This window comes from Triplophysa dalaica, chromosome 10 (genome assembly GCF_015846415.1).
Source record: "Triplophysa dalaica isolate WHDGS20190420 chromosome 10, ASM1584641v1, whole genome shotgun sequence".
In the NCBI taxonomy this organism is placed as follows: Eukaryota; Metazoa; Chordata; class Actinopteri; order Cypriniformes; family Nemacheilidae; genus Triplophysa; species Triplophysa dalaica.
Window position 1 is genome coordinate 15,366,872 of NC_079551.1, and position 15,274 is coordinate 15,382,145.

Genomic DNA, 15,274 nt, shown 5'->3' on the forward strand with positions numbered 1-15,274 from the left:
TGGTCTAAGCGGAGCGGCGCCACAAGTCAAACAAGCGGGTCCGGTCCGGACTTTGAGTAGCCCTGCTCTGCACCTGCCCCTTGTTAATTATCCTTTGTCTGTCTCCCCATAAAACATCCTCATGTTCATTGTTCCTTGCTCATGCATTGTATTTTGTGAACCTTGTATACTGTGTACTGCTGGTCCTGTTGAGCAAGATCATGCGGCCATTAGAAAGGCTGTAGAAAGAGCGATTTCTTATTTATTACGTAAAATAAAGGGTCTGTGGATTTTAAGTATGAGTTTTTAAAGGCTTGTTAAATGTGCTAAAGGCCTAATCGTGTAGTTATCATAACATGTTAATCTTTGTCATTTGTAACATGCCCATTTATAATTGGGTCGTTTCTTAAATGGATGTGACCAAGTGAACCTGAAAAGTTGATTCCTCTCATGTGTACTATATGTGAATATCTGTGTAAGCGTGCGTAGTCAATATGAACCATTACTGCTTGTACTGATTACAAAAGAATCTGCCAATGGGGTAAGAAAATGATCTTGAATTGAGTGACTTCAAGGTAAACCTGAATTCAAGATTATTTTTCTTACCATATTGGCAGACTTTGTTTTGCTTGTTTTAGCCCCAATAAAGATAGGCCTACACAGAACAATATTGTTGGGATCACTTTCAGAAAGTGATTTTCCATCTGATGAGCAATAAAACATTATGCCAGTGTAGTACCTGAGACCGATCAGACATGCAATAACTAGTTACATTTCTTAAATATTACAAAAACACCCCTCACCCAACCAGCAAGCTAGTCGCCAGGGGGTCTTCACCCAATCTGCAACTGACATGTAGGCAGGACCAGATCTCTGGTGACCATACCAACCCATACCAGAGTATTTTACAACCCAATGGAATGTAGTGAGCTCAACTCTTTACTCTCTTTGGGGGTAGTACAATGTCGGTCTTGGAGGGCCACAGTCCGGCAGAGTTTAGCTCCAACTTGGCTCAACACACCTGTTTGGAAGTTTCTAGTCTGCTTTGTGAGACCTTGTTTAGCTGTTCAGGTGTTTTTGATTTGGGTTGAAGCTACACTTTGCAGGACACAGGCCCTCCAGGACTGACTTTGGACACCGCTGGGCTAGACTAACAATCCTAAATACATTTATATGGAATTATACATATTATAATTTATAACATTTACATTAATTTACACCAGATAGTTTCTGCTGCTGATTGTATAGACGGTTTCAAAGCAAAAACATAAACAACCGTCACTTAACTTCTGCCACACATACACGTACAGTATTTCTGAAAACAAGCGAAAGAAATAACAAGTAAATGACATTAGCTAGCAAATTTAAAGTATGTCTAACCAGAATAATTTTACGATTACCAGAAGAAGAAGCGTTACTTGGCTAAACTTATATACAACAAAGTTACACAACCCATTCAACAAATAGTCGTTGATATACTCAAATGAATATACAATAAAATTCAACAAATTGTTATTTCAATAGAATTACTATTAGTGTTGTCAATCGATTAAAAAAATTATCTGATTAATCGCACATAACATTATTTTTAATATACTTTTACATTCTAATAATTTCACATTTAATCTTCAAATTAATTTAGAAACGGCAGATTTCTTTACCAGCAGCATTTTATAAATGAAAGCCAACATTCTGATACTAGTACTGTAACAGATTTTTATTTTTATTTAATTGTAGCCATTCAAAACTTTAATTGAGAGCTATCATTTCTAAAATGTAGGAAGATACAGAAATTGAATAGAAGTTTTCAAACACTTTACAGTCTTTAAAGCTATATTGCAAATTAAATACAGAAGAATTCTCAATAAAGCTACAAAACACATTGAATTCCTCTTTCCTATGTTCTTTGATTAACATTAGTGACAGGAGTCACAGCAGTAGATTTAAGAACGCGGCCCCTTTAAGAGCTGTCTCAGCACGCATCTGACGCCACCCCTCTTTTCACAACTCAGCATTCATTTAAAACTTGATTTAACACGTTGAAGTCTGTGCTTACGAAAATGCTAAACAACACAAGCTTTCTGTCATAATCGTGTGTGGTTTTATTCATTCAAGCACAAAAGAGACCTTAAAACTGCTGCTCTGCTGTCTGACAGAGATTCACTGATGTAGCCTTGAGCCGTCACTGTATACACCAGACTGGTTGACAGTTGCATTTAGTGTTGCCAACTCTTTTTAATGGAAAGTAGCTAAAGCCTGCCCGAAAAGTCGCTAAATATCGGCAGATGACGTCACATGCTAATTTGCATATCAGCGACGTCATCACGTAGTATCTGACAAGCTAAGCGCTTCAGGTCTGCTTCATATCTCTACTCTCTGAGCTGTCGTATAAAGTATTATATTAAAACAATTCACAAAATGAGCAATAAATAGGTTATTAAGTTCTATAATTACAACAAAAACTATGCAGTAGTGAGTGAACTCGACTCCTTAAAACAACACGGCACTAATTATTTTTCATTGAACAGCTGAAATCCGTCTGTGTTCATGTTTACACGTCCATAGTCTTGGCGTTTCATCAAGTTTCGTAATCATAAATGCTTAATCAAGGTCAATAGGTGATTAGTTCTTGGAAACACTGTTCGTACATGCAAACTGTGATTCTCATTCACGCATCAGTACGGTCTTCAGCTGCTTCTCTCTGGTGGGCGCTCACACTGTACAGAGTAGACAGAGAGGTGCTGCACTGGCAAAAACTCGCTCTGCTGTGGCAGTAGAAGTGAAGCAGAATGTTTTGCTTAGTCGCCAAGGCATATTCAGAAAGTAGCTAGACTTGTCGCTAGCCGCTTTTTGAAAAATAAGTCGCTAAAGAGGTCTGAAAAGTCGCTAAATATATAACGACAAAGTCGCCAAGTTAGCAACACTGGTTGCGTTTTGCCGCGTCCCACAGCTAGAACCTCTCCGTCTTGATGGAACGTGAACGGGGACAATATTTATAGCGGGAAACGCATGTAATTTGGACGCGTAATCGTGACAATTTTAAACGTGACTTTTTGTTCCGTGTAAACGCAAAGTTTTCAATCGTCTTTACATGAAGTTTTTGGGCGTGTTATTTGAAAACACGTTCATTTGTATCCCCATTAACGCAATATTTTTGGCCTTGTTTTTTTTTGTGGTAGACTTATATTTATATTCTATTTGTATGGTGTATAACTTATATGTATATTTATGTTTTTTATATACAACTTAAAGGTCACTGCACACACTCTGTATATTGAAGCATATTTCATCACTTATGTCTTATATAAGTTCTAATACTGAATTTTACAGATGTTCCTAAATAAAATGTATTTATTGAAAAGGGTTCAAACTATGTTTTTCATGCTTCAACCACACAATGCACATATGTGGATAAGGGAGCAATTAAAGTCACGGTTAGAATACCAAAGGACATTAAAGAGACCTTTGTACTGACTCAGTGATGAACAGCCCATTAAAGGACAACCTTTCCCCTCATTGTCTTTAAAAGCTTTCAGCTTCTTGCATTGTACAGAATAAAGGAATAAATACAAGAGTGTGCGGATGTCATTGTAATAACTTGTATGATATCACATGGAATGTACACAGTGGTCCAAAGTTTACATACAACTTGCAGAATCCTGAAAATTATTTAATAAAATGTAATTTATTCAAATAAATTAAATGTAGAAGATTTGTTTTTAATTTAGTTCTGCCCCGACATATTATTTCACATATAGACCACAAAACAGAATAATAAAGGAATTTTCTTTGCTCTTGTGTTTTGTCAACAGAAGTGTGTGAGATAATTATTTCTTGTGAACTTTCAGTTAGAGATTAGATCATTTTACTGGAAAAATGTTAACAAACAAGTTCCTTTACCAACTGCTTCTGTTTCAGAGTCAAATACTATCTTGAGTTGTTAGTGTGACAGGTTAAAGTCTAAAAACACTTGTTTGGGTGTAGTGGAGTAGGCGGGGCGAGACCGTGGTTCGAGACCGGTGAGTAATTGTTAATGAGCGCCAGCTGTGCGTGCACCGGTCTCGAATCACGGTCTCGCCCCGCCTACTCCACTACATTGCGGATTATTAGTTTACTACACAAGTCATATTTTGCAGCTTTAAAAAAAACAGAAGTACACTTCAGGTACAGGAAGATTGAATTTGAACTATGACCTCAGACAGATTTGATAATGTAACTCCCAAAGTTTTGGTCATCAGTATTTATGTGCTGTTTATTGTCATAGAATATTGCAAATGTGACTCTAATATGTGAAATATAAAACAATAAGATGATCTATTCAGATGGTTTTTCTAACAGTAATGTTTCTCCTTTAATGAACACAAAGTGGGTGTCAGTCATTCATTTAATCATTTCTGTCCAGCACTCTTCATGTCTACGCACAATAGAACACAGTTTCATTAGGTCTATAGTCAGTTTATGATGTGTGGGTCAGATCAGACAGAGAACACAGGTGTACACTGAACTCAACTTTACTACAGTATTTGATTCACATCATCAAATAACTCCTGATAAACATATTGAATGTGTTCTGTCAGTATGAACAAAGAGAGACACATTCAGAAGATCAACAGCTCACTGTTAATTTTAAACAAATTCTTGGATTGTTATTTACACAGCAACATCATCTGATCTCCAGAAACTGTCTGAGATGTTTTTCTTCTCGTCCTGCAGAAGTGAGTCAGTGCTGGATGATGGCGTCTGTTAAGAAGCTCCTCATAGACTCACTGTATGATTTGGATAAAGCTCAGCTGAAAAGGTTTCGGTGTTTTCTGAGGGATGATTATAAGTTTCCAGCTTCTGGACTGGAGGAAGCAGATGTCTTAGATACAGTAGATAAGATGGTGGAGCGTGAGAAACATGAAGGAGCTGTGAACATCACACTGGACATCCTGAAGAAGATAAATCGGAACGACCTGGCTGAAGAACTAGAGAAAAAACACAAAGTAAAGAAAGGTACAGAAAATGAGTTTCATCTGATGTTAAAGTTCATGAGTCTGTTAATCTCTCTCCTTCATTTGAAAGTGAAGCTGTTGATTGTGATTAAAATGAGTTCAGAAACGGACTGAAGAACATCTTAAAACAGAAACATGAGCGCTTATTGAATGGTGATGTAGAGACTGAACTGTATCAGTCTGGATAATGTTAAAACTGATCTCTACATGCTGGAGAACAAGACTGATGGAGCAGTGACATCACACATACACATATCACATTATTTTTCTGTTCCATCTTCAGTCCACACAAACAGTTTCCCTCAGATCACATACAGTACAGAAAAACGACCCTCGGAGGACTCAGATCTGGATTAAACACAAACATGAGCCACAACTGAGCCAAATATCAGCCGAGAAAATAACTTATAACTGAACCAGAACAGAACTGAAATGAATTATCTTTCAGCAACAGTAGTGTTTCACTCAGAACTCTTGATAAGGAATCAATTTGATGAAGAAATAAATGACTGTGAGGTTACAGCATTAAATGAGTCATGACAAGATTTTCCGTGATCTTTTCACATATAAGAGGTTTTGGTATCTAGGGAGCCCTTTTAGGTACATGGTGGTGGAAAATTTTATTTTTTAAAGCTTTTGCGTTATCTCGAAAACACATTTGCGTTATCTCGCAAAACTTTTGTGTTCTCTCGCAAACATATTTACATTATCTCTCAAACCATTTTGATTTCGGACAAACACTTCATGTTTAATGTCCTGCTGGCTGAGACTAGCTCGTAACCATTGGTTTATAGACTCAGATTCCCGGACTAATAACTAGTGAGCTAAATGTTCTTATAACACAAATGACACCTCATTCTACGTATCGTAAACAATGAACTTGAACCTGAGACAAGACGGAAGGGATCCTCTATAAAGGGCAAAACCCGAAGATCATTAGGCTACTAAAAATAGTAATTAACTTCAGTGCTACATAATGTAGTATAACTAAACCAGTTTAGATTCAGCAGGAGGCCATTAATGTACAATCTGAATTTGGTGAGACTACAGTGTGTAACATTTAAGTTATTAATGACAATTTTTTTAATAACGGTTTTTGGATTTACAGTCACTTTGTAGACGGTCTCTTTGGACTACCCCATGTCACCTGCTCATGTAGAGATACATTTACATTCTCATTTTGAGGAAGACTAGGTTGTTGATCCTTGTCTAAGGAATAATGTGTTGTTTGTGTTATAACAACGTTTAGCTCACAAGTTATTGGTCCGGGAATCTAATATGATCCGCTCCATTGTTAATGTATGGAGCGGAATAAAAGGGCACACCACCACCATGTCCCTAAAAGGGCTCCGTAGGTATCCTTTAGAACATCCGAGCAAGTGTAGTAACTTAAAAACTTAAAACACCAACGTCCAGGTCTTGTCACTACTTATTTATGTGTTAAATTTTTATGGACTAAACGAGAATCCAGCACACTGAAAGTTATTAATTTCATTTAAATAGTACTTTGCAACCGGTAATGACCCGTTCATACGTGAGTTTTTATTTAAATATATGTCAAATCATATGTAAATATTGCTGTTTCACTACACATGGTTCTAAGTTGTACCAAAAAATGGTGCCCATTTTGGTGCTATATAGAACCCTTTTTAGGTTTTATAGAACCTCAGAGGTGCTAAAAAGAACTATATCTTTATCAAAACAAAATAGGAGGGTTGTAATTTAGTTATTTTTATTAATTAATTCAATTAATTTTTTACAGATTTTACGATTTTCTATTTCAGTTTTAGCTTATAAAAACAAGAAGCAAGACATGCAAATCAAGTAATACTTTTATTTCCTATTGTTCACATCATTAAATGTCATGCAACATTCAATATATTTAAACATATTCATACCTTTCATAATCTTGCATTGGTGCAAAGCAGCTGTACAGAAAAAAAACATATAAGCCCTAAACAGAGACATAGGAAAAGTAAAGAAATAAGTTTAAGGTTATTTTAGCAGAAAAATAATAGAAATGTGAGAACATAAAAAGTATTGAAATAAAGTATAAATATTACCAGGAAAATTATAAAAATACATGATTACTATTTAAAGTTAACTTGTCAGCAATTTTATACAGCTAGCACTACAGCCATGAACTCAGACAAGCAATACAATGATTTAATATTATATTGTTTTCTGTATTAAGTGGCAGATAAGTACATCCATTATTATTATTTATTTGAGTTTCTGGCCAAACAAAAGTAGGGTTTGGTTCTGGCATGGGGCACAGATTTGCAGACCATGATCATCGCAGATTCCTACCACTTTCGATCTATGGCTGTTGTGATCATCCTTGAGCATTAGACTTAACCAGGGCTGTGTCTGTCAGGTGTTTTCAGGAGCCTGAAAATGAGACATGAAGACAAAACAAATAGTTAGTGTAGAGGTCACTCTCATATGTTAAAATGATGTCTTGGCAGAAGTTATGTTGAGCTGACTCCTGCAGTATAAACATGTTTTTGGTAATAAAGATAATGTTTGGCTAAAGGTTTATTTGAAACTTTGATTACTTACCTTTGAATGTGTCACTGAGTTAGCCTCAACCGTCACAGTCAGACCTACAGTGGTTTAGAGCTTTGCTTATGAGTCACCTTAAATAGAGACATGTACATATATGTACTATTAGAACACACAAAACTTAATTTCCAAAATTATTTCAACTGTAACTTGCTCAACTCAACTCAACTTTATTTATAGAGCGCTTTTTACAATTTTCATTGTTACAAAGCAGCTGTACCTGAGACACATTGAATACAAGTATGAATTCTAAAGCAGCCCCCCCGGCCAGGCAAATAGTGCAAAACAATATGCAAACGGTGGTGAGGAACCCAAAACTCCCATCGAGAAAAAAAACCTCAGGGGAACCCAGGCCCAACCAGGGGATTCCAGTTCCCCTCTGGCAAAAGCTGCTGCCTCTGCACAAGCTCAACACTGCTTGCAGAACAAGGCTTAATAGCAATATAAAAAATAAGGATTAAAGACTTTTATTAACAATCTAATAGCATTTGAAATGTTGTAGGAAAAACAAAGTTGTCGCGTCCTTTATCCAGATCTATCCTCTTAGCTCTTGTCAGGTCACCACTTCCCATTCCCAGCTCTGCCATCAGGTCTGGGCATAAACTGCATCCTGCGGTAACCTTGGAACAAAGAGACAAGACTGGCTGAGAGTAGAGTACTGTTCTGCACTCTTTGATGCAACAAGTACATCATTTGTTGTTGGATGTGTTCCTGGTTCCGGTTGATCTAAATAATGCAGCCTAAATCCTCTGAGGATTAATATTATGGAGGTGTAGTGAATGCAAGAATAAAAAGATGAGTCTTTAGTCTAGATTTAAACTGACAGAGTGTGTCTGCCTCCCAGACCGTGCAGGGAAGAATATTCCAAAGTTTAGGCGCTAGATAAGAAAAGGATCTACCACCTGCACTTGATTTTGAAATTCTAGGTATTACCAACTGACAGGATGCCTGAGAGCGTAATGTACGTGGAGGTCTGTAATACAATAGAAGTTCATTCAAATATTTCGGCGCAAGGCCATGTAGGGCTTTATAGGTAATAAGCAAGATCTTAAAGTTAATGCGATGCTTTATAGGTAACCAGTGCAAGGTTGACAGAACCGGGGTTATATGCTCATACTTTTTTGTACGTGTAAGAACTCGAGCTGCCGCGTTTTGAACCAGTTGCAGTTTTTGTAATAGGCCCGCAGGGCAACCACCTAGAAGTGCATTACAGTAATCTAGTCTAGATGTCATGAATGCATGAATAAATTTCTCTGCATCTGACAGTGACAGCATATGACGTAATTTAGATATATTCTTAAGACGGAAAAATGCAATTTTACAGGTGTTGGCGACATGGCTTTCAAATGACAGATTAGTATCGAATACAACGCCAAGATTCTTAGCTGATGACGAGGATTTTATGGAGCATCCGTCAATCGTTAAGCAGTATTCTTGGTTGTTACGCATAGCAGTTTTCGGTCCAGTAAGTAACAATTCTGTTTTGTCCGAGTTTAGTAGTAAAAAATTGTTACTCATCCACATTTTTAAGTCAACTATGCAATCCTTTATTCGATGAAACTGCTGGGTTTCGTGAGGCTTCGAGGAAATATAAAGTTGAGTATCATCAGCATAACAGTGAAAGCTTATTCCGTGTCGCTTTATTATATCTCCTAGAGGTAGCATGTACAATGCGAAGAGCAGAGGCCCCAAGACTAAGCCCTGTGGTACACCGTAATGGACTTGTGATTTGCGGGACACCTCATTGTTTATTGCTACAAATTGAAAACGGTCGGATAAATAAGACTTAAATCAGTTCAGTGCTAATCCGTTAATGCCGACGTAATGTTCGAGTCTATGTAGAAGTATGCTGTGGTCAATGGTGTAAAATGCAGCACTGAGGTCTAGCAGCACCAATAACGAAATACAGCCACGGTCAGACGCTAAAAGCAGATCATTTGTAACTCTGATCAAAGCACTCTCTGTACTGTGACATGCTCGAAATCCAGACTGGAATTCATCATTAATGTCATTCCTTTGGAGGAAGGAGCATAATTGAGTTGAAACTACTTTTTCCAGAACTTTAGATATAAAAGGTAAATTCGATATAGGCCTGTAATTCCCTAGTTCTACCAGAAAGACTCAGGAAACATAGAACGATAAATAATATTTATTAACATAATGTTAAAGATCTTTGGGCATAGGCCCCGTCCAATAAATGAATCATGGCAAAATGATTCCGATGTTCCTGCCTGAAGATAAGGCAGGGGCGGAGCCTACCCCCGGACTGAGGACGGGACCCTGACCTGGTGGTGGTGGTGGGGAGGATGGAGGTTTCACTCATGCGTTAGTTTCTGCGAACGAAAGAGAGGGTGAGTACCATCCTTTTATAATACGTGCTGAGGGATGATAGGCTTACCGTAATTGATTATGCTGTGAGGAGTCTTCCTGATAGAACTTGCGCGGAAGCTTACATTTCTACCAGAAAGACTCAGGAAACATAGAACGATAAATAATATTTATTAACATAATGTTAAAGATCTTTGGGCATAGGCCCCGTCCAATAAATGAATCATGGCAAAATGATTCCGATGTTCCTGCCTGAAGATAAGGCAGGGGTGGAGCCTACCCCAAAAGAGAAAGTAAACAAAATCCACCCACCGGATGATGTGTCTCCTTGCAGTCCCTAAAGGAGAAAGTGAGAGTCGGTTAGCCATGGTTAAAACATGAAGTAACATTATACCTGCCTTCTATTGATGATGTCGTTAACAACATATCTTGAGGGTAATAGTTGCAATCACTGTTTAATCAGAACCTCCAAAAGTGATTATAGGCTTGACGAAGCCGAGTGAACAAGCCAGAGCCTGCACCGGCTATCAGGGCTTCGAAAAGCCTTCAAATTCTCCAGAAGCCTGCACAGGCTGAATGGGTTTGCACGAGCGAACAGAATTTCCCCCAACAGAATTTCCCGGAGGCCTGCATAGACTGAATGGGCTTGCTCAAGCCAAAAAATCCCCAACGTATTTCCAGAAGCCTGCACGGCTGGATGGGCTTGCAAAAGCACAAAAAGAAATCATAAAATAAACAACAAACATAGAAACGACAGAGCCTGCTCAGACTGAATGGGCTTGCACAAGCCAACAAAAATCCCCAACGTATTTCCAGAAGCCTGCACAGGCTGGATGGGCTTGCAAAAGCACAAAAAGAAATCATAAAATAAACAACAAACATAAAAACGACAGAGCCTGCTCAGGCTGAATGGGCTTGCACGAGCCAACAAAAATCCCCAACGTATTTCCAGAAGCCTGCACGGCTGGATGGGCTTGCAAAAGCACAAAAAGAAATCATAAAATAAACAACAAACATAGAAACGACAGAGCCTGCTCAGGCTGAATGGGCTTGCACAAGCCAACAAAAATCCCCAACGTATTTCCAGAAGCCTGCACAGGCTGGATGGGCTTGCAAAAGCACAAAAAGAAATCATAAAATAAACAACAAACATAGAAACGACAGAGCCTGCTCAGGCTGGATGGGCTTGCAAAAGCACAAAAAGAAATCATAAAATAAACAACAAATATAAAAACGACAGAGCCTGCATGGGCTGAATGGCTTACACGAGCCACTTATTTCCGGGAGCCTGCACAGGCTGATTGGCTTGCATGATGAGCCGCAGAATTGACTCAAATCTTACAGAGGCTGATATGAGGCTTGCCCCAAGCCGTGCATTAGTAACTTATACTTATACCACCACCACCAGTAATTGCAAAGTAGTACCTTAAGTTTGTGGAGAACGCCTGCTGAGCATCCAGGATGGTTTTAGAATCTAGTCGTATATAGGATTCAAATGCCATAGATGACCATCTGCCCAGGACCTTGATAGAAGAAGTCGGAATCCCACAGGCGGCTGCAGAAGTAGCTGCGCCGATCCGAAATGATTGCCCGGTGTAGAGTTGAGAAGACTTGCCACAATTCTCCAGAGCTGCTGCAAGATGAGTCCTGAACCACTCTTTTGTTATAGGGAAGCCATTTGATAACATGAATAGGGGGGATAATTTGTGATGACCGGGGCGGGATTGGAGGTATTTTACCATGGAAGTGAAGGGGCAAATGTCTCCGTTAGAACGTGAAATAGTAATGTTAATGCCTGCCCGTGATGTGTCGGTCTTTGAATGTTTAAGAAAGATAGTGAAGTGATTCGGTGAGAAAGTAATTTCTGAAAAGGTTAGGTCTCTAGATGGGTCGAAGCTTCGGGAGTCATTAGTAAATTCCCCTGGCCGCATGAAGCCATGAAAGGCAGTTAAAAACACGGCTTCCAAAAGAATGTTAGTATAACCGGGAAATAACCCTTTACGCAGTGAGTAAACCAATTCCTTCAGAATGGGAATGGTAATAGGAAGGCGTTTATCTGTAATTTTCTGCGTATCTTTAGAAAGACCTTTCAGTAACAACCGTATGGAGGGCGTGGAAAATAGACTGGGATAACCGGGATCGTGTAATCTGGCATGAAATTGGATACCTGCTAGTAATCTGCGTATGGTGGATATTTTAAGATTGCGAAATTGGTATTGATGAACCAAAAAGGCGCAGACAGTCGAGACTAAGATTGGAAACCGGATGATGTGAAAGGTTAAACAGAACGTTGTGAACAAGGACCAAGCAGATTTGTAGGCTTAAAAGATGGAAGATGTGACGCCCTTAGAAATAAAATAGCTAGCTGAATTTAGCAGTTTGCGATACGAATCTAGTGTAAGAGGATTCTGGAAGGTTTCGGGCAAGGTGTTGGTTCCGGGTTGGCCGTTGGGCATAGGCGTCTGAAAGTCTGAAAGCGAAAGCGAGAGAGGGCATCAGCGATTTCGTTAGAGTGCCCCGGAATATGTTCAGCTTTAATAGTAAAACTGTGCATTATTGATTGCCAGATAATTCTTCTTAGGATTGGCATGATGGCTAAACAAGACGATCTACCTTTATTGATGATTGCGACTGCTGCTTCGTTATCGCAAAACATGATAATATGTTTGCGAGACCAAGCTGAACCCCACAGGACACACGCCACCGCTATCGGATAAAGCTCGTAGAGAGCAGACGAAGCAGAATTTTGAGCGAGACTAATTTGATCCGGCCACCTCTCAGCAAACCACTGACCTTGGAAAAAAGCTCCGAAGCCTATGGAAGGGGCTGCGTCTGTGTACAGTTTAAGAGCGACGGAAGACTCCGGAGTGTCGTTATGATAAAAGGAGATACCATTCCAGGTGTTCAGCAGATGAGACCAGAATGTCAGATCTGAGAGGCATCCTTCATCGAGATGCACAATGTCATTTAAATTGGCTACTGAGTGGGCGAGATCGAGCAAACGAGATGTGAAAGCCTTGCCTTGCGGAATAATGCTCATGGCGAAATTAAGGTGGCCTAGCAATGAGAGCATTTCCCGTTTAGTTACTGATCGTGAACCAATAAACGAACCCATATAGGAACGAATTCTCGAAAGTTTCTCTATAGGAAGAGAAGCTTGCATCTTAACGGTATCCAGCCGTATACCGAGAAACTCGAGAGCAGTTGTCGGGCCAAGTGTCTTCTCTTCCGACAGAGGAACTCCCACATCGCTGAAGAGGTGTTTAAGTGTATCTAGGATGGGGGTTTTGCGCGATGGAAAATCGACCAATAGGAAATCATCAAGTAGATGCAAAACGAATGGAATCTTGCAGACGTTAAGCAGGATCCAACACAGTGCCTCTGATAGATTGTTGAATATGTGGGGACTACTCCTGCAACCGAAAGTGAGTCTGACTGCGAAGTAAAATTTTGACTGCCATTTAACGCCAAAGAGAGCCCACTCGGCGGGGTGAATGGGAATAATCTTAAACGCGTCTGTGATGTCAGCCTTAGCTAACCAAGCGCCCTGCCCAGCTATTTTAATTAGCTGAATGGCGTTGTCCACTGAAGCATAATACAGGGAAAAGGGCTCTAGGGGAATGCATTCATTAACACTCGCTGTAATATTAGAATGTGGCGAAGACATGTCAAAAATCAACCGTTTTTTCCCCGAAAATTTCCTGGTCGCCACGCCGAGAGAATTAACTCGAAAAGGAGAAAAAGGAGGAGATTTGAAAGGCCCAATAACATAACCTTTATTGACTTCCTTTCCCAAGAGGGCAGAAACCACTTCTGGTTCAGCTAAAGCTGACTGTAGGTTTTTTGCAACATAAGAGAAGGACAAGGGGGATAAAACGCCTACCCTAAACCCTTTGGCCAGCCCGGTAATTAGATAATCTACAAATGATGGATCAGGATGGGATGACAAGTAACTATGTAGCCTGTGAATGTTAACTGGAGTGGAAGGGTGGCTTAGAATTTTTTCCTGAACTGGGGCTTTCCTTGTCTGGTAGGTCTGAATCTCCGTGGGCAGACGTATTTCGGGTGGGGCTCTTTGCAGAAACTACAAACATGCGGAAATACACATTTAGAATACGTGCAAACAGACTCATTGAAATTGAAACAAATCCGAGAATTTCCAAGTTTAAAATTTGAACGCCCTCTGCTGTCGTGGGCTGGGCTTACAGGATCAGCACCATGGACAGCAACGGGACCTTGACTCGCGAGAGTTTTCGGGCAGAGCGAAGCAGAGTGTCCGTGAGAGCTGCATACGACACAGGTCAAAGTTTTCTGACCACCAAAGTGACGAACCAGTAACTCTGTGTCGACGATGGACCAGTCCAGCCGCGAGTTGAACAATGAGACAAATGAAGCAGAAAATGATCTATGGTATTCATAGAAAAGGGTGCCTCCATATCTCTGGTAAAAGTCCGCCATCATAGCAAGATAAGTGTCCAATTCTTCACGCCGCTCGGGGAAGTTTTGGCAGAGGATGTCTCTGTAAACTCCGAAAGCGTTTACAAACTCAGAAAATGATAAGTTGCGTTGTAGCCTCGAATCTGACGTTCTGAGGAAAACCGCCACGTCACCACAGTCCACCATTTGCCGTTCGGACGCAGGTAAAGGCGTCAGGAGGGAAGCTAAATTAACGTCCTTACCTTCAATGATGTTGGAACGTATTTGGTGCGAAACTGAAGCCGCAGCTGGTGGGACGAATCGTCTGCCGAAGTTTTGGGCAGCCGTTGCCGTAGACAAATTAAACTGAGTTGCGCTCAGAGCTGGCTCGATAAAAGTTGAAGTCTGCACCGTCGGTGGAGCCATCGCTTGGACGTTTGGAGATGTAGACGCGGAAGTCGAGGGATTTATCAACCCGAGTAGGTTGGGAAAATCCGGGAATGAGGCACATGTTGTACTTGTGGCAGAACTGGAAGCGGGATTCCCGATGGCTTTCTCAAATACCCCCAGCCTATTCCCTAGGCTTTTGACGTTCTTGGACAGTCCTTGTACTATTTGCAGGAGCTGGTTATGAACTTCCGCTTGATTGTGGGTTGGCGATGAAGTCGACGTGGAAGGCTTGGGCCGTTTAGCTGACTTCGGAGATGAAGATTTGGCTGCGCGTTTCCTGCCGCCTTGTTTCGTTAAAGGTATAGTGGTGGAGATTACCGGACCGTCCATGGCTAGGACAGCAGGATTACCCAGGGCGTTAGAAGCCAGCAGTATGAGATCCTCTCTATTCAATTCTTTATCAACTGGAATACCTTGCAGCTCTAAAGTGGTCATAATTTTTTCCGTGGGCCATTGGGCCCACGGGGAATCCCGGTTCTGGATACGGGAACTACGCCGCACAATTGCGGGGGAAGTAGGAGGTTGATCGTCGTCCGAATCTG

General features: G+C 40.3%; 1 protein-coding gene across 1 annotated transcript in view; it reads left to right on the forward strand.

The window, feature by feature from the left end:
- Nucleotides 1-4,712: 4,712 nt before the first annotated feature.
- The window catches only part of LOC130430657 (NACHT, LRR and PYD domains-containing protein 3-like), a 43,207-nt gene continuing 32,645 nt past the window's right edge, over nt 4,713-15,274 (forward strand). The window contains exon 1 of the mRNA XM_056759809.1: nt 4,713-4,987. Coding sequence (XP_056615787.1) covers nt 4,713-4,987 — 275 coding nt within the window. The remainder of the gene's footprint in view (nt 4,988-15,274) is intronic.